Source organism: Lycium barbarum, chromosome 5 (genome assembly GCF_019175385.1).
Source record: "Lycium barbarum isolate Lr01 chromosome 5, ASM1917538v2, whole genome shotgun sequence".
Lineage (NCBI taxonomy): Eukaryota > Viridiplantae > Streptophyta > Magnoliopsida > Solanales > Solanaceae > Lycium > Lycium barbarum.
In genome coordinates this window covers 4,538,971-4,566,784 of record NC_083341.1, presented here as the reverse complement: position 1 = coordinate 4,566,784, position 27,814 = coordinate 4,538,971, and the positions used below count along the sequence as shown (strand labels likewise).

The 27,814-nt window shown below is 34.2% G+C and overlaps 1 protein-coding gene across 1 annotated transcript; it reads right to left on the bottom strand.

The window, feature by feature from the left end:
* Window positions 1-1,901: 1,901 nt before the first annotated feature.
* Window positions 1,902-12,059, bottom strand: LOC132640214 (probable acyl-CoA dehydrogenase IBR3). Its single transcript, XM_060356714.1, has 17 exons — window positions 11,788-12,059; window positions 9,553-9,687; window positions 9,334-9,474; window positions 9,084-9,215; window positions 8,327-8,512; window positions 8,041-8,118; window positions 7,746-7,865; window positions 6,869-6,967; window positions 6,642-6,759; window positions 6,028-6,290; window positions 5,740-5,934; window positions 4,954-5,096; window positions 4,242-4,326; window positions 3,938-4,147; window positions 3,081-3,233; window positions 2,843-2,947; window positions 1,902-2,289 (listed from the first exon to the last, which is right to left on the bottom strand). Exons 1-17 carry the CDS (start codon window positions 11,920-11,922, stop codon window positions 2,098-2,100), a joined length of 2,490 nt encoding a protein of 829 aa, XP_060212697.1. The 5' UTR covers window positions 11,923-12,059; the 3' UTR covers window positions 1,902-2,097.
* Window positions 12,060-27,814: the final 15,755 nt, after the last annotated feature.

Genomic DNA, 27,814 nt, shown 5'->3' with positions numbered 1-27,814 from the left:
AAAAGATCTGAAAATAAAATAGAAAAACTCTTTGCAGGATCATTCTTCTATCCAAATTATAAAAAGTTAATGTTGAGCTATTTCCTCTCTTAAAACTTCCCATTTGTTTCTTAATTAATATTATTGACAACAATTTCTTGCCTTTTCCTTTTATGTTAAAGTTGATTGCAAGTTGAGTCACTTTTTAAGATTGTAAAAAGGGAAGACAAAAAGGAATTAGATTAGATAAATATCACATACACAATACCATGGAAAAGTATTTTTTATATGATCCAGAGTATACATGTATTTCTTTTATTCAATGGCGGAGTTATTAGCAACGAGTTCAACCGAATCCGGCATCTTAATACAGCAAGGCTCGTAAACAATTTAACAAGATAAACATAATAGCAATTCATTTATTTTCAAACCGACCCATTTACTATCTATTATTTGATTGACTAATCCTTTATATTGGAATGGGTGAAAGGTCTTGCTTGGGATGCTTTAATGGTAGTCTTTTCTTTTTCCCTTTCACTCATAGTGTGGAGAAGGAGTGGACTCTGAGGTAGGGGTGTGCAAAAACCAGTTTAACTGATAAACCGAACTAATAAAAACGTTATTAGTTTATTGATATCAGGTTATTGGGTGAACAGTTTGTAAACTGTTTTGTAAGTGTTTTTATTGGGTTATCGGCTCAGTTTCCGGTATTAAGGATTTAGTTAATGGTTAAACTGATAACCCAATAAGCTTATATTAAAATTACATTTTAATCCCTAATTATATAGTAGTGGCTTTAAATTATAATTTTTAAATGCAAACCCTATTTCTAAATTACTTACCGCAAGCACGCTTATTCTGCCTCTCCCCCTCACGCTTGCGAGTTCTCTCTGCATCTCTCCCTCACGCTTGTGAGTTCTCTCTGTTTTGGATCTTTGAAGTTGCTGGCTTGGTGTTGCTGTTGCTTACTGCTTTCTTTTGCATTTTCTGGTTTGCCATGCTGCTGGTGTTTTTCTAAAGAAGTTGGCCTTGTTTATGACCAAATGAACTAAGTACTGCCCTTGTTTTGTTTTTCAAAGATTGCTACAGTACATTTTATAGTTTTTGTCTTGTACTTTGTGTAGACTTTACGCATGAAAGCAGCGTATATATAAACAAATTAAAACAAGCGAAAGCAAAAAAAAATTAGCGGAGCATTTTCTTATTGGTTAAACTAAAATCCGAACCTTTAAGGACCAAAAACCGATAAACCGAAAACCGATAACGAATATCTTATTGGTTTGATTTTGGTTTAGGGTATTTACAAAACGAAAACCGATAAACCGAATCGATAATTCACAAAACCGAACCGAACCGACCGATAAGCACCCCTACTCTGAGGGTCCTACTAATTAAGGAAGCAAACTGTATCAATATCAATTGTTTTCTAGATCGTTCAACAACACGTTTTGAACAAAATAAAATTTGAAATTCCATTGAACTCGACTAGAGTAATGTATAATAGGAATCACAACACTCTATTAAAATCATGCTCCGTCATCATAGACTTGTGAAAACGTATTTTTTTTCCCATTGTATCACTAAGGCATCTTTTGACGAACTTAAACGGAGACAAAAGTAAAATTGCGATGTGCAAATCACCCCATATAAAATGTCTTACCGCATAATGTTTTGTCAACAACAACAACATACCCAATGAATCCCACAATGTGAGGTCTGGGGAGGGTAGAGTGTACGCAGACCTTACCTAAGGTAGGGAGGCTGTAGAAATTGCAATACATAGATTAGATATTACGGTGTGAATAAATTGCTATACATGGATTGTTATAAAAAAGTAAAGAAGTAGATTTACCAATTACTTAAGCATTCATATTCAAGTTTTGTTTATAAAAAGAAATAACTGAAGCACCAAATCAGGAGAGTTCTCTCAACAAAAATCAAATAATTTATCATAACATATAAGTAGTAAAGTTGCTCAATCAATTTTCACCATCAGAATTATATCTCTATACTTTACAGGACTATGGCATACAGCTTATTATCTTCATGCTCTTTGCCCTTTCACTTTTATTTTATTTTATATTTCTCTATACACATACGAGTAATGTATTAAGGTTTTTAAAGCTTGGATCTTCTTAACTCTGTTTTCGCGATTGTCCCCAAGTGTACTTCATCAGGACCATCTGCAATTCTCAATGTCCTCGCCGTAGCCCAGAGATGAGCAAGAACAGTATCACCTGATAAACCAGCAGCACCGTGCACTTGCATAGCGGTATCAAGCACCATCAATGCCATGTTTGGTGCAGCGACCTGCAACGTAACCAATCACAATACTTGTCACATAAACATAATCCCTTAAGTATGCATTAAACAGTTTTTGTCTAAGTTTGCCAAAAGTTAACACTATTACTTTCCTTCAAATATTTACCTAACTCTATCTGTTAGATTTGACGTAAATTATGAAAAACAAAAAGGAGGAAATTAGCAGGAATTCTACTATTTTTGATTTATTTCTAGAGGCTAGTGCAACTTTTTAAGGTGTAATTTTTTGCTTTTTTATTTTATAGAATCTTTTTAGTGTCGAATGCAGTTTTTTCTATTGCATATTTTAGTATTTGATGGGATTTCTTGGTGTTATCATTAAGTTTTTCTTTCCATTGTTTCAGTCAAATACTCAAATCTAACGAACATAAATTGTTAAATATTTGACGGAGACCAAAAGTGTTAACTTTTGGCAAACTTAAAAGACCAAAGTTGTTCAATGCTTACTTAAGAGACTATTTTAATTTAAACCTATTTCAAACATAAGAGACCATTTTTTGGCATTTTTTCTAAAAAATAGCCATGATATGCTCTAGCTCACCTTTGCCATCGCGAGTGTAGCACGGGCCTCTTTGTTTCCGAGACAGTCAAGCTGATCAGCAGCTTCCAGAACCAGTAATCTAGTTTTCTCTAGTTCTATTCGACACTGCAAGCATCAGAGGCAACACCATTCATGTAAACATTGACAATATAATTGAGAAAAGAAAAGACAAATAACAGCCAGAAGTTTTTTTTTCTCCCTGCAAATATTGTGCAACTTAAAATTGGAGGAAACCGACTTTGGCAACATCTGAAAGGAATGAGCCTTGTTCGGCAATTAATTTTCCAAAAACTCTTCTTGCAAGAGCTCTTTGAACCATCATCTGCATGCCGCGCTCAGCTGCTCCTATTAGCCTCATGCAATGATGCAACCTTCCAGGGCCTAGCCTACCCTACAAGTATAAATCGAACCAATAAACCGAGTTTAAGATAACTATTCCATATGCTGCATAGATTTTAACTGGGAGAACGAAAACATGTACTCCCTCTGTCTCAATTTATGGGATGTGTTTGATTGGGCACGGAGTTTAAAAATGAAAGAAAGACTTTTGAAACTTCTTTTCTAAAACAAGTGATAATTTTATGGCTATAAACCATTAGTATATTAAAAGTAAGATGGGAAGTTTATATATTAAAAGTAAGATGGGAAGTTTAAGTTAAAATTATTACTAAATAAAAAAATGTGTCACTCTTTTTGAAATTGACTAAAAAGGAAAGCGTGTCATACAAATTGGGACAGAGGGAACAGTTCTCTGTCATTTCAAATGATGCCTAATTATAAAAATGTACTAGCTAACTCCTAGTCAAGGAGATAGGGGAGTTCTTCTCTATTTTTCTTTCTTTTTTTTTCCCTCACCTCCCCGACCCTTCGTATTTACTAATCTTATCAAGAGAAAAGGAAGTGATTTGTTCATCAGTGATACTACAAAACCTAATTTCATGTGCTTTTCTAGGTCGTGAACAACTCAAACGAACAGGCAAAAAGGAATCATGCTTGTTTGAATGAAATAAATTTATGTACCCTTTATCACGATAATGCTTGAAAAGAGAAGCTCAAATTTTAAACACGTAATTCCTCAAAAGCAAAAACCTTTACCTGGGCAATCTCAAAACCACGCCCCTCACCGAGTAGAATACTGTTTGCCGGGACGCGTACATTCTCAAAAAATATTTCCGCATGCCCATGAGGTGCATCATCAAAGCCAAATACCGTCAGCGGTCTCTTTATCGTAATACCTGGAGTATTGATGTCTACCAAGATCATGGATTGTTGTTTATGCTTCAGAGCAGTTAAGTCGGTTTTACCCTGTCATTGATTCAAACTAGCTCATTTAGCTCATTCAAGAATGAATGATAAAACAGAAGTCAATCATTTATGATTTGGGAAAAAAAGGACTAACCATCACAATTAGAAGTTTGCACCTCGGGTCCATGGCTCCACTAGTCCACCACTTTTTCCCATTGATGATATAAGAGTCCCCATGCCTATACAACACATATTTTCTCATAGTTAAGTTTATTAAACGCAACATTTCCAGCATTCCGAGTGTAATATGGTCAAAATCCCAATAAAAGCTCGGTTGTATGTGAAAGCAAAGAATAAGCTCGCTGAATCTAATCCTTCTAGATTCATAAAAGGTTCTTTGGTCAAAAGATTCCCCCTATAATATACTTATTTTCCAGGATTGCAAGATAATACTTGGATTCCAATGTGCATTACAAACTCTTTTGTTCCAGCAAGTTCATAATATTTTGACACATTTGTACACATGATAATGCTTTAACATTTAATTGTCTCCTTCACCACTAAAATAATAAGGTGTACGCCACTAGCTCCTCAACCATGTAAACAAGAAGTTGGAGGGAGTAATACCTCTCCAGACAAGGAGGAAAAGAGTATTAGAACCGAGGAATATTAGAGAGTAACACAATTTGCTGAGCATCTTAATAAGAGGAAACTAATCATGAGCCAAGGATTAAAATAAAAAAGGAAAAACCATTAACAAATTCTTGTTATCATTTCCATTTCCCAGGAACAACCAAAAAAGGGTAAACAGGGTAAATTTGCATCTTCTCCGTTTTTCACTCCTTAAAGGTGCAGCTTGTACCTACCTTTTGATGGAACATTCTATATTGGTGGCATCTGAGGAAGCAACTTGTGGCTCTGTCATTGCAAAACCAGACCGTATCTTCCCCTCAAGCAAGGGAACAAGCCATTCCTTCATCTGTTCCTCATTCCCATAGCGAAGTAATACCTGAAAGGACAAAAGCGACCCAAAACATTAGAGATAACAAATTTTGAACTGAACGGGGCAGAAAAACAAGCAAATAGTCTTCTATAAATCTGGTTTATAGCCTGTTTGGCCAAGCTTCCAAAATCTGCTTATTTTGAAAAGTGCCTTTTGACTTTTGTCAGAAGTGTTTTTTGAAAAAGTACTTTTGGAGAGTAGCAGTTTGTATATGGCTAATCAATTTGAAAACACTTTTGCCAATATTAGAGTGGTATTTTGTGCTTGGCAAATGTTCCAAAAGTGCTTCCGGGGAAAAGCTACTTTTTTTAGCTTCTGAAAAACAACTTCTACAAATATGCAAAATCGCTTATTTTTCCCTTAAGAGCTTGGCCAAACACCATAACTTTCTAAAATAAGCACTTTTTAAAGAAAATAAGCACTTCTGGCTTGGCAGAAGCTTGGCCAAACAGCTATTAGTTTTTAACTGGTGACATCATCCTGTATGGATTGTGCAAGTCACAACAAATCATCATTTACTGAATGAAGAAAATAGTTTATCATCCTTTAAGTTGCTTATCCAATAGTTGCAGGCGGAAACTCTGACTTTTAGTTCACTGGGTAATAGTTGGTAATCATTATCTGTTACCAAAAAATACAGTTCTTTTACCTCCATATTTCCTGTATCAGGCGCCCCACAGTTGAAAATCTGTGGCGCACAAACAGAACGGCCCATAATTTCACAGAGATATCCATACTCAAGGTTCGAAAGGCCAGCACCTAACAAGCGGTCGAACTTGTTTTCACCTAGAGCATCATTTCTGCTGCCAAAGATCAGTTTTCTTGCCCGTGCAGCACTATCAAACTGCATCAGATAAATATCTTAGAAAAGAAAATCTTCTAGAATAAAAATCTTCTAGAATATATGTTATGTCGGGAAAAAGCCTTGCAAACTCACTGGTATAAACAGATTCCACAGGCCTTCGTTTTTTGCCAGCTCCTTTAACTTCTCCTCATCTGGGTGAATTGTCCACCGCATGCTAGACTGTGCAAGCTTGTAAAACTCACTTTCCTTTGGATATATGTGATCTTCCATGAACTTTATCAATTTGTCTCTCAGATCTTGAACTTTCTCACTAGGCACAAATTTCCCACTCGTAGGCGTTGCTTGAATTTGGCTCTCACTTAAGAAAGGCCTGATATGATCCTCTTTAGTTGTCTCTGTTAGAAAAAACATCACAACAAATTCAGGGCTGAAAATTCATGTGAACGATAAAATGTAGGGAATATATTCTTGGTAGTTCCACAGACAAGCAAGTCAATGTTGGTTTTTGAGTAATCATTTGCAAATTTACTGGACCGGGCAGATTTAACACAAGATAACTATATTACACAAGATTTCACAATATTGGCCTTGAAGTTTCAGTTATCAAAAAAAAAAAAATATGCGCATGTGTGCGTGTGTAGTATGCAAGATTTAGGGAATAACTAAAGGTGAGCAAGAGAAACAAAATTGGAGGGAAGGATTTTCTAAGCTTAACCAGAATACGGTCATACAAAAGCAATATTTACCAGATGGTGGGTGAAGAGGGAGCACAGATTTTCTTTGAATAAATGACCATGCAGTTTTGATGAGGGAATCAGCCTTTTCCCCAGCAAACCGGGCACGTTCACCTCCAGAAGCATTACCCTACAAAAGTGAATATAAAAGTCATATATTGATTATAAATCCTTCTTAACAAAGTTCATGGACCTAAAGCAAGTGATATCATCCAAATTGGGGGTCAAAAAGGCAATACCATGATCCATCTGCAGTGTACACCAGCATGTATTGAAGCCCCACGAAACAGAGAAAAGGCAACATAGAACTTCCATTGATCAACTGGCCAAGGTCTTCCCTGATTGCCAATATTAAAGCCAAAGAAAGACCGTTAGAATCCTGACATACAATAAATTAACTTTCTACACAATTAAATTAGTAACTGGAGTTCACAAAACGTCTAACGGCAGCTTACTTTTCTGTCTTCTGCCCTTATGTCTACACTGTTCTTTTCTAGAGACTAACAAAAAAGACCAAGAAGTTTAAAATGATAATTGTGCTCTATACATGTTCAATTACTTTGGATATGGGAAAGACACGAGTGATTTACACCAATGTCACTTCTTTAGGCCCCTACATAGATTCTCTCCCTATTTTTAAAAGTTATTGCAAATATAGCCCTTAAGAAATTACCCTTCCGTACAACGTTAGACTCAGGTCTAATGTTTGCTCATATATTTTTCAACCTTACAGACTAAACATTAGACTGTTGTCTAACGTTTATAATAACTTACAAAATTCAGACCGTGGTCTAACGTTTTCTCATAAGATTTTCAGTTTGCACAAAAGGGATCTCTAAACCGTCGTCTAAAAGGTCCAATCAGTTGCAAGGGAAATAAAAAGGTCATTTACTAAACAACTGTCCTAGAAAGGAACAACTGGTGAAAATTTCTGGAAAGAAACCACAGGTAGGCATTCCCAAAATATATCACAAATTCACAATCCATGCTCTCTTATCCAATATTCTTCTCATTGGAAAACAATAAGAACAATCTTTAATGGGATAAAAACACCATAGAGGAAATCCACCTGTCCACGAATAAACCATCTAAAGACAACGAAAAGTGTGCCCTTACAGCTGTTGAGCAGTAATCTGCAAGATATTCTGGAAGAGAAGGTATTCCGTCAGGGAAGCTGCTACGCTCAAAGCCATCATTCTCTTCTACATCTTCTAAGGAAATATTCTCATAGTAGTGCTGATAGAAAAAGAGGAACAAATAAGAAATTTAGAAATTTACTTATTCAGCTCCATAAATAGTCCACTGAAACTGAAAATCCTAGCTAGATAATTACAAATTGAAAAAGGTGGGTCATGTAGTAACACAAAATATTACAAGTAAAGAACTACAAGTTGAAAAAGGGAGGCAGTACCAAGCAGCTGTAGGCAACATCAGACATCTGATTACCCAACGTCGACAACTCCCAATCAAGAACTCCTATGACTCTGTCCTACAAGATCAACTACAAAGTCAGGTGCACCTTTTTCTTGGGCAAGTTACACATGTGGCCGGTCGACCAAAAATAATCACATTCGTTAGCTAAATATACAAAAAATATACACTATTATGTATCAAAAATGTCAAAATGGAAAGGAATATTAATTGCAGAGACTTAAGAAAGAACGAAAAGAATAATCAAACACTTTCAATGACTGCACCTCAGTGGGATGAAACACAACGTTGTCAATCCTAAAGTCACCATGTACTAAACCAGCTGTTCCCCCTAAGGAATCTTCAAGGGGAATATGTCGTCGCAGCCAATCAACCAGCTCTAACATTTTAGGGTTTCTCCCGGACTTGCCCTCACCGGTAGATAGAAGATATTGTTTGGCCCACCTCTCCACCTGACGTAAGTCGGACAATTTATCAGATGAAGAACTCATAAGCATGACGCTGACATAATATCCCAAGGACAAAGGAGCATAATAACTTGTTTGTCCAAGCTTCAAAAATCTACTTATTTTAAAAAGTGTATTTTGTTCGGAGAAGTACTTTTGGAGAGTAGCAGCTTGTGTTTGGCTAATCAATTTGAAGAACACTTTTGTCAATATTAGAGTAGCAACTTGTGCTTGGCCAAGGTTCCAGCAGTGCTTGTGGGGAAAAGCTAATTTTTCCAGCTTCTGCGAAACAGCTTTCACTACTACTCAAAAGTAAGCACTTTTATTTTAGAAAATGAGCAATTTTGGCTAACAGAAGCTTGGCCAAACAGGCTATAAATCATATCGTACAGAGAGAGTAATTGAACGATGCAGGGTATAAATGTTGTAACTTCTTTTGTTTCTTGTTTTCCAGTAACAGGAAGGCACACAGTATTACTTACCTAGCATGACAAATTTCAAGTTTCAAGACTAATAGACCAATGCAACGAAAAGTTACATCCAATCTATTTTTCCTGAAAAATATAAGTCTGAGTACCTGTCTCTTACAGTAGTCTTTCCGCTTCCCATAGTTACCTAAACCGATTGCATCAACATTAGCAGAGTGAAGAGAGGCCAATGCTTGAGAAACAGCACGACATATATCCCTCCTCCTCTTAGGCGCTACATCCTAGAATAGATCAAGAACACTTTTTATTGAATAGAAGCAACCAATAGAAAACATATTATTTATTGAATTCCACAATTTAAGTAATCTTGGAGTATAAGGTTGAACACAGCATTCATACAGGTAGTTTTGGGTCTATAAATATACGTCCTTCCAAATACTCCATAATGTAAAATGGAGTCCCAATCACACTTGAATCTGTACACAAACAAAAAACTTTGGGGACTGGAACCCCAGTATGAGTACCTAGTGCATGTAGAACCTGAAATATCAAAAATCAAAATGTCAAAAAATAAAGAAAAACAAATATTAACTATCAGAATAAAATAGAATTTACAACCTCATACTCTCTCTCAACAGCATGAGCAGATGCCAGCAACTTTCCAGGCGGTTTTTTTCTCAACACGTATTTCTTTGCAAAGGTTCCGGAACGGACCTCAATGAGATAAGTAGGATTTGATTGGCCATGCCCGAACTGATTCACAGCGGAGACAACATTGTTAATACGAAGGATTTTGCAACTAAAACTGTGTTAAGCATGGAAGAAGTGCATAACTGGAACATATGTTTCATATCATTTACTTCTCACATTTTTTAGGCACAAAAAAATGTAGAGAATCTATAGTGCTACAATACATGCAAACTTAGCCAAAAATAGGAAACAATGAAGGAAAAAGACTCATATAGGTGACACCAATTAGTTGGGATTAAGTTTTATAGCCTGTTTGGCCAAGTTTTTTTTTTTTTTTTTCAATAAGTGCTTATTTTAACAAAAAGTGAGATATTTGGCTAAGCTTTTGGAAGAAAATAAGTGCTTCTGGCGAGTAGCAGAAACAATTTTTCAGAAGCTACAAAAATAGCTTCTGCCCGAAAGCACTTTTTTGAAAAGCACTTTTGAGAAAAATACACTTAGCAACCCTTTTAAAAGCTTGGCCAAACACAAATTACTGCTCAAAGTTGCTTTTTAAATTAATTGGCCAAACACAAACTGTTTTTTGCGAAAAGTACTTTTTTTTATAAGCACTTTTCAAAATAAGTTGATTTTAGATGCTTGGCCAAACATGCTATAGTCATGTTGGTAAGGGGTCTTTTGGTCTTGTTAGAGATTTATATGCCAGTAGGAAATGTAGAGAACTTTAAGTACTCGATGACCTAGTTTTTTATATATTAAGACAGGTTTAAAACAGAGCGACGTGGATAGTGAGGACTCATACCACCGACCCTAACTGAATTGGAATTGATGTGTAGTTTGTTGTTGATTCTTTAGGCACAGGTGGCAGGTGCTGATAATAGATTTCATTTACTCAGGATTTAACTAAGAGTGAACTAATGCAACTAACTAATTCCTTCCCCATTTTTACGATAAGAAAACGAACAAAAATTTAAACCTTTGTAAGAGCTGCGCAAGATGGATTATGACCCCTTGTTTAGCCCATATGGACTCAGCCCTTTTCAGTCAAGTAACCTTTGGACTAACTCAACCCATTTTGACCCGCCCAAATTTATCTCAACCCGCCCATTTGACAACCCTAACTTAAAGATAAAATCTGTCTTCTGTTTGTCCCTTATCTTCCTTAGCCGATCATATTCTAATCTATCAAACGCCTAAATAAAGTATATTATACACAGTGGGTAACCCACCAAATTCAGTAAAGCTCAAGACTTTTCTTGCTTTATTTCCCAAAATTCGAAAAACAAACCTTTCCTTTTCTATTTTCAGCATATCTGAGCAATCAAACACTTAGACATATACAAAAAAGAAAAAGAAAAATCATTCACAAAACTTAGTCCTTAATTGAGCTCATTCTTTCAGTTGTTACAGTAGTTAATTACTATCAAAAGAACTTTTTTCAAACATACATTAATCCCAATTCAGCTATAGTTGATAAGCTCACATAAATTGAATTTAAACAAAAAATGTTGCTCCATCAGCCCCAATTTATGTGACACTATTTCCTTTTTAGGCAAGTCCAAAAAGAATGAAATCTTTATATATTTCGTACTAACAATTTAACTTTAAAATACCTATTTTACCCTTAATGAAATGATTTATAACCGAATAAGTATTTATGACATAATTTAGATCACAAATTTCAAAATTCTTCATTTATTTCTTAAATTACGTGCTCAGTCAAATACCAATCACATAAATTGAGACGTAGGTAGTATATTAATCCCAATTCGGCTATAGTTGAGAAGCTCAAGTAAATTGAATTTAAACAACAACAACAACAACAAAAAATTAATCCCAATTCGGTTATAGTTGAGAAGCTCAAATAAATTGAATTTAAACAAAAAATAAAAACTCCCTCCGTCCTAATTTAAGCGTTTTATTTTCCTTTTAGAGGAATGTCATCTTTCTATTTAGCAATAAAACATTAACTTTCAAATACCTATTTTACCCTTAATGAGATAGATTTTTAGCCCCACAAATAACTATAGCTTATTTCAGATTACGAATTTAAAAAATATTCCTTTTATTCTTTAACTACGTGTTCAATCAAACACATTCACATGAATTGAAACGGAGGTAGTATTGATTATAATTTCAATTTAAAAAAATTAAAATTCAGACCTGAGAAATAGTGAAATTGGATATATTTGTAGGGAAGCCATCAATATTAGCAGATGCATAACGAAGGAGTGCTTCAGTGTCAAAACTCTGGGCCGGGTCGACCCGACCAACAAGATCCGAAGTCCGATTCGCCATGTCAATCCAAATTTCAAAGTCTAAATCACAAAAAATCTGTAGAACTGAAAACAGAAAAGAAGAGAAGATACAAAAAGCTAATGTAGTAGTGTCTGAAAGTGACTTGTAACCACTAACAAAATATCAGCTTTGGGATGGTCGAGGTTTTCTTTTTTTAACTGATAATAATAATAATAATTATTATTATTATTATTATTATTATTACTATTATGTAAGGATAAGATTTTCTTGTTTTGCATGTACCGGTAAATAGTGACAGAGCTAGAAATTTTATTAAGAGTGTTCGAATTCATATAATTTATATATTAAGGGTATTTAATGTGTAATATATGTCTGTAATACGTAATAATTGACATGTTTATACGTTATAATTTTTCGACGAAGGGTGTTCAATAATAATTAACATATTTATACGGTATAATTTTTCGACAAAGGGTGTTCGATTGAACACCTTGCCGTTGCGGCTCCGCCACTGCTAGTAAAAATTATTTTTATTTATTAACAATATAGTAAGAGTGGGTCGTATGGACTACGAAGGATAAACAAGTAATTACATGCTTCAAAAGGTTGAGATACACGTGTCCGTCCATCTTCAATGCAAAATAGGTGTCCCATTTACTCTTCTCTTTTACTTCCTTCTTCATTATTCCTTTGCTGTCTAATTTTCTTCTTCTCCTTATTCCTCTGTTGACCGTTGTTTTTTTGATGTTAATTCTTTGCATCTAGAAAGTGTTACATGAGGTAATTTGTGTTAATTTATAGTTTTATGAAGGATTTTGAGATTTTAACTTAAGGTTTGAGGTATTTGTTTAAATAATTTAATTAAACTCTCATTTCAGAGCCAGACAATTGAAAGACATGGCTATTGTAAATTGAAACTTATGTATATTAATGCTGCAATAAGAATTTAAAAGCTTATTTTTGGTAAAAAAAAAAAAGAAAGGCTTTCCTTGTGATGGCATTTACAGGTAAATTAGTAACAGGGAATTCGAATGCCATATGTTTGTTTTTTTGTCTGAGTTAGTTATCATGGAACAATATTGCTATAGGGTAGAATAATAAAAAGGCCATCAATCACACCGGTGGCATAAAAAACTTAGAAGAACAAGCGGACCTATAATTTCAAGATTTAACCGCGTACTCCTCTTCTTTTGATTCGTGCTAGCTGGTATATCACTTTTCAAACTATTTAGACCATATTCCAAGTCAGTAGCCACCACTAGAACGTGTAACATGCATGATACCCTTTGTTGAACTTAACTTTTCTTCGTAAATGACATATGAACTTATTAAGCGTAAAATAGCTATCTTTTTCTAAAGTTGGTGTTAAACTCAGAAAAACTTATTCAGAAAGGAAGTAAACTCAATGTCGAGTCAACAAATGGATGGCTCAAGCTTAAAGTTCTTGTCAAATTTTTCATAGAAAGATTAAGCTAAACTTTATTTTGGAAAAATAAGAACTTACGGGGAAGTTGCCGGTGGACAAATGGGGGCAATTGAAACTTTATAATATGAAATTTAATCGTACTAGAAATGTTAGGATGTCAGAAGATGAGAATTTGTTGAAAGAGGCGAAGAATATGCCATGGGATAAGCGATTAAGCACAAAAATTGGATGGTCCGAAATGATGCTAACATTGACCTAGCCACCGACTACCACTCCATTATTGATCACAATGAAATGTGCTTATGTGTTCGGTTAGTATTTATTTCAGTTAGATCATTTGCTTTAATTTTTTTGTTTCAAACTTCTTTGTGTTTCACTGAGAATGCCATCTTTATTTCCTTCTATTTATTTTGTTTACTTTATATAAGATAATTTAAGCTAATTCAAGTTTGATTCAAATTTATTTACCTGATAATTACTATTTTGCCAACAATATCGACCAATACTTCATATACAGCACCGAGAAAAGAATCGACAACTACTGCATTGAGGTGTTATGTATTTGCGAAGATTTTTATTCTTTTATCAAGAAATGAAATTTTTTTTTTTTTAATATTTTAAGTATAATAGGGAAGGATTTCCACGAAATTCCCACTATTTGGCATCTACCTATTTTCCTTTGTCATTTAATTTAACAAGTATTGCTCCCCACCTGCAATCTTCATTTGCTTGTGAAGGAACCTGAATCGTTATTACCAGTTGTTTTAGGTTAAACTTGAACTTAGTAAAACACTATCTGAAGCTCGACTAAATGAAAGGGAAGAATTTTTTATATTCAGTCTGTTCTATCAAAGCATAAATGATTGTTCTTTTACTGATACATATTATTTTATTATTTCATTTTTCGCTCTTGGACCACGTAACCGTAACATGGTAATGGTAGCTGCCTGAAACAAGGAAAATAGTTTGATGCAATAAAGTCGCAACAAAGGTTAGTGTATTTCATTCTTCATCGCATCACCATATTATATTTTATAGATGTTAATCTGTAGAAGCATGAAAGAGATCAGTGGTTGGATAGTTTAGTAGATTATTTCAATTGAAATGGTATAGGTTCTTCATTGCTATGATTATACAGGTATAGGGTTCGTTTAATGTAATTCTCTGAATAAACAACATTCATCGGAAAATGTCTGAAGTAGAAATAAAGTTCCAAAAAAATTATTTACAGACAACAAAGCTCCCATCTAAGCTAAAAAAAAAAAAAAACAGTAATGGGATTTATAGAAATTGACATGCACGTGAGTATAAACGACAATAAGGTCATCCTAGGTAAATGGTAAAGAGATAAAGAAAGATATGCATTTTTTTATTAATTTATACCAAAAGATAGTGGTTGGAACCCCTTCTTCTATGTTCTTATTCAGAATAGCAAACTCATATGAGAATCAACCACTTTGGTATTTTGTTTGTAGCTTTTTTGTTTCCCTTAAAGTTAAGGCCTTCAGAATATGAGTAGGGCTCTTAAGTGGTGCATTTGTGGAGGCAACCCTAAGGAAGAGCAAAAGGAAAGTTAGATGCTTGTAGCGCGAGGCCTAAGAATGAACAAATGAATATTTGCATTTGGTTTTAAGAGCCCGTTTGGATTGGCTTATAAGTTGGCTTATAAGCTGTTTTCAGCTTTTTTGAGTGTTTGGCTGGCCAGCTTAAAGTCATTTTATGCTTAAAATAAGCTCAAAAAAATAATTGAACCCATTTGACTTAGTTTATCTAAAGCAGCTTATAAGCTGAAAACAGCTTATAAGCCAAAAAAAATAAGTTGGACTACCCCAACTTATTTTTTTCAGCTTATAAGCTGCAAACAGCTTTAAGCTGTAAGCCAATCCAAACGGGCTCTAAGTCATCTTATGGAATCATATTACAAAAGGAAATTGTTGTAATATGTACTATGCTTGCTTCTTCGGGAGATGTACTGTATTGTTTGAATTTTCTTCATTAAGTTTGCTTAATATGAATACCTTATCTGCAAGTTTGGAGGAAAACACTAATATCTTCTCTCATTTTGGCCATATTGGGGTCTGCAACTTATTCTCATTAATTACTCTTGCTTAATTTTATATTTCTATTGATAAAGATTGCTCACTTTCCCTCTTTTCCTTGTTTAGTCATGTTCTATTCACACCATGACAGATACTTGGATGGTCCTTATAACAATCAAGAATTTTTATTTTATTTTAAATGCTGATATGCAGTGCAACCTAGCGTCTAGAGGGACTTTAAGACAAGTGTTGAGCCAGCTGTAGAAATGGAAGTGGGAATCATAACCAGAACTTTTTTGCTAGATAGGACCAAAGTAGCTCGATTTAAAAGAACATCGAATAACAGTATTACTACCCACCAGGAAATCCAACGTCGACACGAGTGACGGTGGTTGATGTCATATGGAAGACTTTGATCACTTATAACAAAATATGGGTGACTTTAATCAGTGTGGCTAAAGCCAAACAAGGCTATTACAGGCTTTTCTATCAGCTCCTACTATGAACGTAAGGGGAAGAAATGCAACTGTTCCCATTACTGAAAATGTTTTTGGAAACTCTATATTATGTTCATTATTTGGGTTACTTCTTAAGGGGATAGATAAAATGTTTATATTTGGTACCACTGACATCTACTGCGGTGAAAGCCCTACCAATGAAGCTGATGTGTTCATATGTACCAGTGGATTTGGTTCTCAGTCTATGAGACTTGATATTGGTTGGTGAAGGCCCTTACATTGATTTTGGTTGGTGAAAACCCTTACAGGTTAACTGTTCAAGACAACAATTGTGACACTTTGTTGGAAGGCAAATGTGATGATTCAATTGTAGCACAGGACTCTTTAAAGAGAAAGACATGTCTAAGTATACATATCTACAATATTTCTTCCATGTGCTAAATCATATCAAAATTGTTAATTTGAAGGAACGAAATTCTGTAGCATGTATTTGACATGTAGATCTTCATATGTGGTCCGTGCGTAATACATACATCTGCAATTTTTCTTCCTTTTGCTAAATCATTGTAGAATTTGAAAGAATTGAATTCTAGAACCTGCACTTGCTGTGTAGATCTTCGCGTTGCACGAGCAACGATATCTAGTTTCTATTATATATAAGTGTAAAAGGAGGACCAACATAGCATTAACAAATTGTACATAGAGCATTTCATGTTGTACCCATCTATTTATATTTCTAGCTATTTATTATATTATATATATATATATATATATATATATATATATATTCTATTTTTTTTATTTATAAGTGGCTAAGGAGGACCAACACAGCATCACCAACTTGTACTAAAAGCTTTACAAATTGTACACGCAATGAATGCTTGTACTATAAGCTATATAACTTGTACACTTTACTTAACTATTTTTTTATCCCACGTGGACACATCATAGTACTTAACATTTATTCCCTTCTCATGTCTAGACGTATGTACTTCAATTTTAATTCTCCGGCACATTTATTTTCTCTGTGCACTTTTACTTGTTCACTTTTGACTTTTCACGTTCTTGCTAAATATTTATTCTCTTCTCATGTATAGACATATGCAGTTCAATTTTAATTCTTCTACACAAATTTATTTTCTCCGTGCACTTTTACTTGTTCACTTTTGACTTTTCACGTTCTTTAAGAATTAATAAATCCCACGTGGATATATGTCATAGTATTGAATATTTATTCTCTTCTCATGTATACACGTATGCACTTCAATTTTAATTCTCCGACACATATTTATTTCCTCCGTGCACTTTTACTTGTTCACTTTTGACTTTTCATGTTCTTACTGAATATTTATTCTTTTCTCATGTATATATATATATATATATATACACTTTAATTTTAATTCTCCGACACATATTTATTTCAATCATGCACTTTTACTTGTTCACTTTTGACTTTTCACGTTATTTAAGAATTAATAAATGAAGTACTCCCTACGTCTCATATTACTTGGCCACATTACTTGACTTTTCACATTCTTTAAGAATTAATAAATGAAGTACTCCCTTCGTCTCATATTACTTGGCCACATTACTATACTTGACTTTTCATGTTCTTTAAGAATTAATAAAAATGAAGTACTCCCTTCGTCCCATATTACTTGGCCACATTACTAAAAATATATGTCTATTTTTCTATTCTATATTTTTCTTCTTCTTATATATAAACGCCCAAGGTGGACGAACACAACAACAATAAGTTGTACAAAAAGCAACTGAAATTGTACTCTAAGTAGGGATTAACATGTGTACATTTCAGAAGTTGAACATTAATTCTACATCTTGTGTGTTTACTTTTTAAGTCCCCACAGGTCCGCAGTGTCTTAATTGTCCTTTCATTTGACATGTACTCTCTCTGTCTCAATTTAAGTGTCTACGTTTGACTAGACATGGAGTTTAAGAAATAAAGATAGACTTTCAAATCTTGTTGTTCTAAATTAAAAATGTGTACAATATAATAAAATATCCTTTGAATCTTGTGATTATAAACTTGACATGTAGGATATTTGAATTGTCAACTTACTAAATATAAAAAGAGGCAGACATAACCAAAATAAGACAATTTTTTTTTAACAACAAACGCCCAAGTAGACGAACACAACAACAATAGGTTGTACAAAAAGCAACTGAAATTGCACTTTAAGCCAGGACTAACATGTGTACATTTAAGAAGTTTAACATTAATACTACCTCTCGTGTGTTTACTTTTTAAGTCCCCACGTGTTCGCAGTATCTCAATTGTCCTTTCATTTCCTTCATTTGGCATATACTCCTTCTGTCTCAATTTAAGTGTCTACATTTGACTAGACATGGAGTTTAAGAAATAAAGATAGACTATCTTGTGGTCCTAAATTAAAAGTGTGTATAATATAATAAAATATTCTTTCAATCTTGTGATTATAAACTTGACATGTAGGATATTTGAATTGCCAACTTACTAAATATAAAAAGAGGCGGACATAACCAAAATAAGACAAATTTTAGTAACAATTGAGAAATTAAGGGAAAAAATAAGATGAAAAAAAATATATGAAGACTCACTAAGAAGAATCGCGGTATCCTTTACAAAATATACAAACCATAAAAACTAACTAAATTGAGTAACTAAATTAATCATATTGAACTCCGTGCTATGGCACGGGCATAGTTGGCTAGTATATATATAAGAGGCTAGAAGCACACATGCGTCCGTCGACATGTGTGCTTGCCCACCTAAGGGTAAGTTCGGTATTTTCTGATTTTGGGCGCTTTAAAGACATTGTACCATAGTACCTTACTAATGTACGTTGGCGCAGTTGGACAAAAAACCCGGCCATGTTCTAATCATTACTCGTGTCAGCCAAACAGTTGTACTTCAATCTTCAGCTTTTCTACGCCTTTGGGCCCCATTTGTTTCTCCCTGCAAGGTGTGGATATTCTTGAACACTTGTGGACCCATCTCTTTATTTTGCCGGACAATTCCATTTCTTTTTACTAGTGTCTGCCTAACTATTTGTTTTAATTACTCGTTCTACTTGTGGACCAAAGAAGCTAATATCACAAAGAGGACATTGGTTGCTTGGGATAAGGTGTGCCTACCAGTAGCAGCCGGGGGGCTCAATATTATCAATCTGAGGGTGTGGAATCAAGCTGCCATTTGCAAGCTTCTGTGGGCATTAAGCCAAAGTAAGGAGAAACTATGGATATCATGGATACATACTTACTATCTCAAAGGACAAACTGTTCTTGATGTACTTATCCCTAAACAAGCATCTTAGATGGTACGGAAAATATTGAATATGAGGAAATTCTGGCCTGAATTGATGACAGTGAACAATATAGTACATAAAGGAAAACTTCAGATTGCTCCTGCCTACAAGCATCTGAGAGGTGATGTCCCGACTATCGACTGGAAGCACCTCACTTGTCACAATGTTGCCGAGCCCGTGTATTTATTTTATGGCTCACTTTGCTTGGAAGATTGAGAACTAAGGATAGGTTAATTAAATGGGGGCTGAGTATGGATGACCAATGTGTACTTTGCAATTCTGCTATTAAAACTGCATTGCATCTTTTTTTCGACTGCCCTTTAATGGAAATGGGTCAATGAGCAGGCTAGAGGTAAGCATGCTAGAGGGATGATATTGAAAGCTGGCCTTGCAACTGTTGTCTACAACATTTGAATCGAAAGGAACACTAGAGTATTTCAACACAAGAGCAGGAGCATAGATGACATCCTTTTAGCCACTAAAACTGGCTTGTGTTATCGTTTTAGCAGCAGTAGGAAGTATTTTGATTTTATCTATTCTTTGTAAGGTTTTTGGTGACGTAGGTAGTTGTTTAGAAAAGTGGACTAGAGGTTTCTGTTTATTGAGATGGGCTGGAGTCAGGATGATTCTCCCCTGTTTTGTAACTCCGATACTTGGTAATGAATGAACATACGTTTAATTGCCAAAAAAAAATTACTCGTTCTTTTTTGTGGCCAAAAACTTTTTTGTACCTTGACCATCCAATTCAACTGTGTATTAGAGTGAATAATTAAAGTATTCAAGCCAATTATGCCTTTATCCGCCTTTTAATTTCACCTCAGCTATAAAATATCTTTGGGATTAATTTATTATTTTATATGATAATTGATTTATTTTACTTGAATCTTAGTGCACATATTACCTTATACCAACCAAAAAAAAAAAATAGTATGTTTAACTTTGTAATTTCAATTCTAAAAGCTCCTCATATAATTGGAGAAGTTGTTGCATTCATGAATACACAAAATACTCCATTAAATTGTATGATTTTCATCTTTACAATTAGCACTGCATATTTGAAATTAGCGGTTCTCAAAATGTTAATTTTACTACTCTTTGTATAGCAAAAATGAAACCTTAAAAAATAAATTGTGAAAAAGAAATCACATTATATGAAGTGTTTGATTTTTTTTTCTCCCGAAGAAAATGACATTTCAAATTTCCGTTTTTCATCTTAATTGATTGAAATTGTGTATCATTAAGATTATTCTTATATTAGTTGAACAAAGTATAAATTGTTTAGTAAAGCAAAAATCAAACAAGACTACTAAAATATCATAAATAAAGTTCTATGTTGTAGTTGGGTCCATGCTGGCACGGGCTCTGACCTCTAGTTACTGTAGAAACGACCAAACTTTACTTGTTCCTAGCCATAGATGGCAAATTTAAGCAATTTCTCATGTGGGAAAAAATAATTAGTTAGGGGTCTTTAAATTCTCATTTGTACATTCAGATTTTAAAAATTAAATTAGGAATCCTATTCTTAAAAGAAGGGGTTATTTCTATCAATTAATGTTTATAAAAATCTATTTGAAACAATTTAAAAGTAACCTGATTGTATAAATATTTTTAATACTCCCCCCGTTTACTTTTACTTGTCTATTATGAATTTCACACACCTTAAGAGATAATAAATGAATTGTCCAATTTACTATGATACCCATATTAATTGGTGTATATTTTTAATGGACTTGAAAAATTATTTGAAATTAGTAATTAATACTATGGATAAAACAGGAAAAAAGAAATTATCTTCTCTTGATATGCTAAAAGTGACAAGTACAAATGAAAATATATTTTTAAAATATTGGACAAGTAAAAGTGAGGGAGGGAGTATTATCTTGTTTGTTCCTTAAATAAGTAACTTTCGACTAATTATTATGTTCTTCGTTATCTAAAGTGACAACAACGTTGGACTACTTTTTTTCTTTTGATTCCTAAAGTGATTTATAATCGATAAAAAGAACGACAACGAGAATATCATAAAAGAATCAGGACAAAATGGTTTGGCTCTCATAATGAAAGAGGTTTTGATAAGAAGTGTGCGTTCCTTTCTTTGTGGAGCTTACAATACATGAATCCAAATAAATCGGAATCCCAAAAATAAATATCGGACACTTATTGGAAACACAAAACAAACACAAGTCGGTAGGGCGGCAAGGAGTACCATTTGAGATAATCTTTTTCAAAGTTTCCTTTTGTTCCATGGTTAAATTATAATGCCTATAAATATGGGTCCTAATCCATTAGCCCTCTCAATAAACACAACTAACAATTCTCTCTTTTCTACTACTACAAAATACCCTACTCTTTAACACATAAATTAAAAGTTTTTAGCCAGCTCTCAAATGGCACCAAACAACAAAGACATATTGAAGATAGGCCGAGAAGCTTTTCCTCTTCTTGAAGAACAACTCTATGCAAGAAAGGGAATAATTAGGCCTCAAGCTCCTCCTCAACTCAAGCCAGTGTCTGCAATTGACGAGAGAGTTATCAATAGCTATCAAGCTGTGCAATTACATGGAGGAGTTCTTGTTTGTGATTATTCCAAGAGAAAACCAAAAGCTATAGCTTATTACTGAGTAGAGCCGGATTCAGGATCTAAAGTTAGCGAGATCATATTATTATGAGTGTGATCTCATTATATGTAATTACGTCAATATTTCAGAAAAAAAATTGTGTGCTTATGTAATATGTTTAACTTCTCAATACTAGTTCTAGATCCGTTTGTTGATCAGTGCCTGAGTTTTCTTTTTTAGTATGTGAATATGTACACCTTTTCATATGTATGATGATCTAGTGCTCCAGCTCACTAGACAATAGCTGAGCATATGAATGATATTAATAAATTTCACTTTTAATGCTAAATCCTGCTGTTTACTGGAGTACTACTTTTACTCAATGATTTAATCTGCTTCTAGCAAATTTTCTTCTTCTTTTATATTTCCTTCATTTTTCATCCATTGCCTTCTCATTTCTTCGACGTATTGGAGTTTATCATCAATCTCATTATTGTGTGTCAATTGTCCCTCGTGTTTAAAAAGAGATATAATACTGGATTTGTAGGCTGAATAGTTTTCCCACCTAATAGGCTAGTTTTGGATTGGCTCTCTTATTCGATCCAGGGGCGGCTCAATAAGATCGGTGGCCTACAGCCAACTTTAATCGGATGCCTTATTTTTTCTGCTCAATATTTTTAGAAGAAAACCGATAAATCTATTGTAGGTAAAAATTAGGCCTCATCCTCCCTTAACTTAAGAGTGTCAAGTGGGTCGGGCCAGCCCGGTAAACCCGGCCCAAGCCCACTAAGAGGTGTAAGGGGCTGGGCTAGGTGGGTTTTATTAGGGGGCTGGGCCGGACAAGGTGGACAGCCCGGCCAGGCCCGGCACACTTCAAATAAAAAATAAAAAATAAAAAGATAAGTACTACATTTATTACTAATAATAAGTATTTTAAAAACATTGTATCCCAATAAAATAGTTGTAGCTATAATTGTGGGATTCTTAATATTTTGGAAGCAAATATATGAAATATTTATTAATTATTCAAACCATAGTTAGAATCTTACTTTAGTTAATTAAAACTTAACCATTAATTTTAACTCATGTAATGTGTCTCTTATTCAAGTAAGAACTTGGGGAAAATGGAGACAATGAAAATGGAGAGGAGTCGGACCCGTTAATATTTAATTGCTACTAAATGAAAACTAATTAGCTCTCCTTTTTTTAAAAAAAAAAAATTAGTGGTCACTGGTCAGCTGAGCCCCAAAGAATTAATAAAGTGGGCAGTCACCTTTTCCAACGTTTGAAAACTAGTTAGCTCTTCCTTTGTTTTTTTTTTCAAACTAGTTAGCTCTTTCTTTGTTTTTTTTTTTCAATTAATAATGGGCAGGTGGGCCCCACAGAATTAACAAAGTGGCCACTAGTGACTGTTGCCAACGGAAAGATTGACAATTCAACCGTTGGCACTTGGCCCAAAAAAGGACCCCTCAACCCCTTAAAACTATTTCTGACCTTTAAGTTTAAAAAATTACAGTTTAACCCATTTTTCACCTATAAATACCTCATACATTTCATCATTTTTTACTACAATCCTCTCATTTTATCTCACTTTCCCTCTTAATTTTCAGCAATTTCTATAATTTTAGTATTCTACTTTAATTGTTTTTGCAAACTTGCAATTAACAAGATCAAGTGGAAGGCTTCAACTATTCAATTCATTAATTTACGATCACGTTGTTATTTCGTTATCTCCGAGAATTTCGTACCTTCGTCCCATCTCTTACTTTTATTTAGTACTTTAATTCTTGCATTTTAATTTTAATTTTCGTTATTTTAATTTGCATAATGGAACCACTAAAAAGAATCGGTAAAGCTTTATGTCCCGGTGGTAGTAGTAGCGGTAAGAAAAAATCTGGTAGTGGTAGTGGTAGGGGTAGTACTAGTGCTAGAAATTATACTCGTGTTCCGCAAGCACCACCTAGTGAAATAGGCGACATAGGTGTGGGTGCACATGATATGAATTATATAGAATTACAAGAAACGTACGGTATAGAAGATGAGAATGAAGTTGAGATACAAGTAGACGATGATGATAATGACAATAATACACCCACTAGTCTCGCTAATGATATTGCTCAGTCTCGAACTGAGGCTCAGGGTCGTCCTCCATTGCCTGAAGGAGCCCGAAAAAAAAACTAGCGCCCAAAAAAAAACTAGCTTAGTGTGGAATTATTTTGCCCGATTAGAAAATAATCCGGATTATGTTGCATGTAAAATTTGTGAGATACCTTATAAGCATGGCACCAGGGGTAGTAAAGGGGGGACGGGTCAATTGACTAGACATTTGGATAACAATCACCCAAATTGGAAAGAAGAGATAGCAGAAGCTCAGGGTGCCACCGGGGGATTAACCCAAACAAGACTGAACCTAAAGACCGGTAAATTAAGTGGATCATATAATAAAACGAAGGATCGTGAAGAATTAGCGAAAATGATAGTTGTGGGTTGTTTCCCTTTCACCATTGCTTCTTCTAATGCTTTTATTCATTATATACAAAAAATTTATAATCCTATGTTTAGCGGTATTCCTAGAACTACTTGTAGATCTGATATTTTTAGACTTCATGGACAATATCTGTTTTATCTACGTTATTTATTGACATATCTCCCTTGTAGAGTTTCTCTCACCTCGGATCTTGGTTGTGCTGTTAATATAAATGATTATTTAACAGTTACTTGTCATTGGATAGATGATAATTTTAATATGCAAAAACGTATTTTAGCTTTTCAATATGACGAAGACCGTAGACATACTGCACAATTCATATCTGATACTGTCACTGTCATTGCAAAATATTATGGTCTTACAAGCAAAGTTTTATGTATGGCCTTTGATAATGCTTCTAACAACACATCTGCTATCGAGAGTTTAAAATCTGAGTTGTCTCCACCTTTTTCTAGTTTAAGTTTACGAAATCAAAGAAAAGTAAATGTAAGTTTGTAAGCTTTAAAGTTTAAATTCGACTTTGCAATTATCGATTAATAAAACTAAAGGCTCACTGAGCCTTTGAATTTCTTTTCAAATTTGTGTTATAATTTTATTTACAAGAATAATAATCTGTACGCAGTCAAAATAGAACTATAAATGTAATTGTGTAAAACTAATCCTACACAAGCAGCAACTCCAAGATAAATTTCTGCAAGGAGGGACAAACATTGATCAGTGCCCAAAAGCAACAAGACATTATAAGAGGCTAACAAAATCAGTGAAATGACAAGCCTCTGAAATTGCTGATGCGTGAAATAAATCAAATACCCCTTTTAAGTTACTATCTTGCTGTTGGCTTACACAAGTTCAAAAATATTTCAATAGGTTATATAGTATATAATAATATAAACTATTAGTTATATATATATATATATATATATATATATATATATATATATATATATATATATATATATATATATATATAATATTAATAAAATCTTATTAGTTTCAAATATTTTATATATAATAATAATTAAATATTTTTTAGCGTATTAAAATGTCTCCGCCGATGATGGAGGTGTGACAATCTGCACATGACATTAGGACTTAGGATCAGATGAGATAATTAAATTAAGAACTTTGGTTTAGTATCAAAACTCATGTGCATTGTTCCCATTTAGTTCCCATTTAGATGAGTAGGAAATTTAGAGAAAAAGGAGAGTAGGGAATTGTGAGATAATATGGAGAAGAATGAATGGTATTTATAGATTGAAAATACGGCCAAAGTATAATTTAAGGAACTTGTTGGTTAAAATAAAGTTGACAACAATTAGATTTTAAAGTATCAAACTTAATAAATTTTAGTATTAGAATTTGTTTTTAAAATAATTAAAATCCGGCTCGGCCCACTAACTAAAATCCGGCCCGGCCCACTAACGGGCCCGGTTAGCCCGAGGTGTAGCCCCTATCCGAGGTGGGCTGGGCCGGACACCCTTTCCCTCTCCAAGCCCGGCCCCTTAACTTACGGCCCGACCCGACCAGGCCCCTTGTGGCCCACGTTAAAATGGCCCGGCCCACTTGAAACCCATACCTTAACTAGAGGTCTTGGGTTCGAGTTTCAGAATAAAAAAAAAATTGCTAGGGAGTGTTCCCTCTTTAATCGGCCTTGCATCTCTCGAAATCAAATTAACCGAGAAATTCAATACATGTACCGAATATCGAATGAAAAAAATGAGGCCCCCAAAATTTTGGGGCTTAAAGCCCCCGCTTTAGTGGCTTGGCCCTCTAGCCCGCCCTGATTCGGTCTATAACAATTGGTATCAGAAGGTCGATCAACGATTGAGGCTACGACTCAAAATGGTGGCCTAGTAGAGTGTTAGGAGTCGTGACCTGGACCAAAGAGGGGCGCCAGCCGTGACCAACTAGCTAGGTCAAAGGAGTATCAGGGGTGCTGGCCTGGATCAAAGAAGTGTATCGTTCATGACCAATGAAGTCGTTGGCCCTCGAGCGGGCATTATTATTATTATACGTGTCAGTTGTTTTTCGTTGACTAAAAGAGAAATAGTAGAATTATAGTTTGAATGAGTTTTCTCTCTTATAGACTAGTCTTTTAGGTCGGGGGATCTCTTGTTTAGTCTATTAACTTCTATATGATATAATTGCCACATTATTATAAAGAAATCAACTACTGTATTATTACTTAGTGAACTTTTCTAGTGTACACTTTAAAAAAAAAAATTTGATAGAAAAGGAAGAAAAGTGTACACTAGAAAAGTTCACTAAGCAATACTACAGTAGTAAATTATTTTGCTGCATGTATGGAATGTTACTTTCTTAGTTTCTTGTGTGTTTTCCAATTAAAAAGACATGCACAGAATGTAGCCCTTAGAAAATTCAGATATCTATGGGATGCTCCTCTATATTAATCATATACGTACCTTGTGAGAAGATTCCATTTTTTTTCCAATTATATACTCCAATTTGCAAGTGTTCAAATCTAAATATTTTATGGGATGCAAATATATTAATCATATACCTTGGTAACTTATAGCAACGAATCAAAAGTACCAATAAGGTTGTGGTAGAGTGATAAGTATTCATTTATTCTTAATAGGTCTCGAGTTTGAGCTCTTGATATATATGGGGACGTCTTTGTTAGAGTGCGATATACCCTCAAAGTGGGACTCACCCCTGCGAATCCGGACGTAGGGAGCGATTTACCTCCAAATTAAAATGGGACTTACCCCTGCGAATCCGGATGTAGGAAGCGATTTACCCTCAAAGTGAGAGTTACCCTGCAAATCTAGATGTAATTGAACGTGCGTGTACCGAATATCATGTGGGAACCATGAAAAATGAAAAGAAGAATTGAACTTGTAATTTGTGATATTAACCAATTAGTAGTTAAATTATTTTAATAAAAAAAGTAGTGGAATTATTGGTAAATTCCGTTACTAGTCATGTAATCATGATGGTAATTAATATATCCTAGGAATAGGTTATTAGAAAGCAAAATGCTCCCTAGAAAACATTACAATATCCATATAACTCTCTAATTAGATGCCAAATGGAATAGCATTTAATTGTTTTTCTCTGCTTTGTTTTATATAAAGTACATAAAATGGAGATTGGAAAGATCTAGTATTTACTTTTTGGAAGAAATTTTCTAGTCAGTTAATCAGATGCGTGATGCATCTAATGATGAATTAATTTATGCTTACTTTAGAGTGAAGGAATATTAACTAACATATATGAAGTTAAGAAGGAATCAAATCCACAGCAACATACAATGTATCTTTTGCTCTTCTCTCTTTTTTATTTTTTATTTTTTTTGTTGAGAAAATATACCGTTAGCTACGTAAAATCCTGATTCTAATATTACTAATTGTCACCACTTCCACATGATTATTCTTAATAATTCTAGCACATAAATAATGGAGTTAGGCTTCCCAATCATCAACAAATGTGACAAGAATAAAGGACTTAATTATAGGTTTAGCTAGCTGCTAGCTAGTCAAATATTACTGCATTTCGGGTCAAATTAGACTAAACCAAGATTCATGTTGAATATTTAATTTTTCACCGAAAGGATACATGTAGTACCCAATTCCAGTTCCCAAAAGAGAGTTATAAACTCTAGTTTCCTTTTTTTTTTCACGGCTAAATTGATGC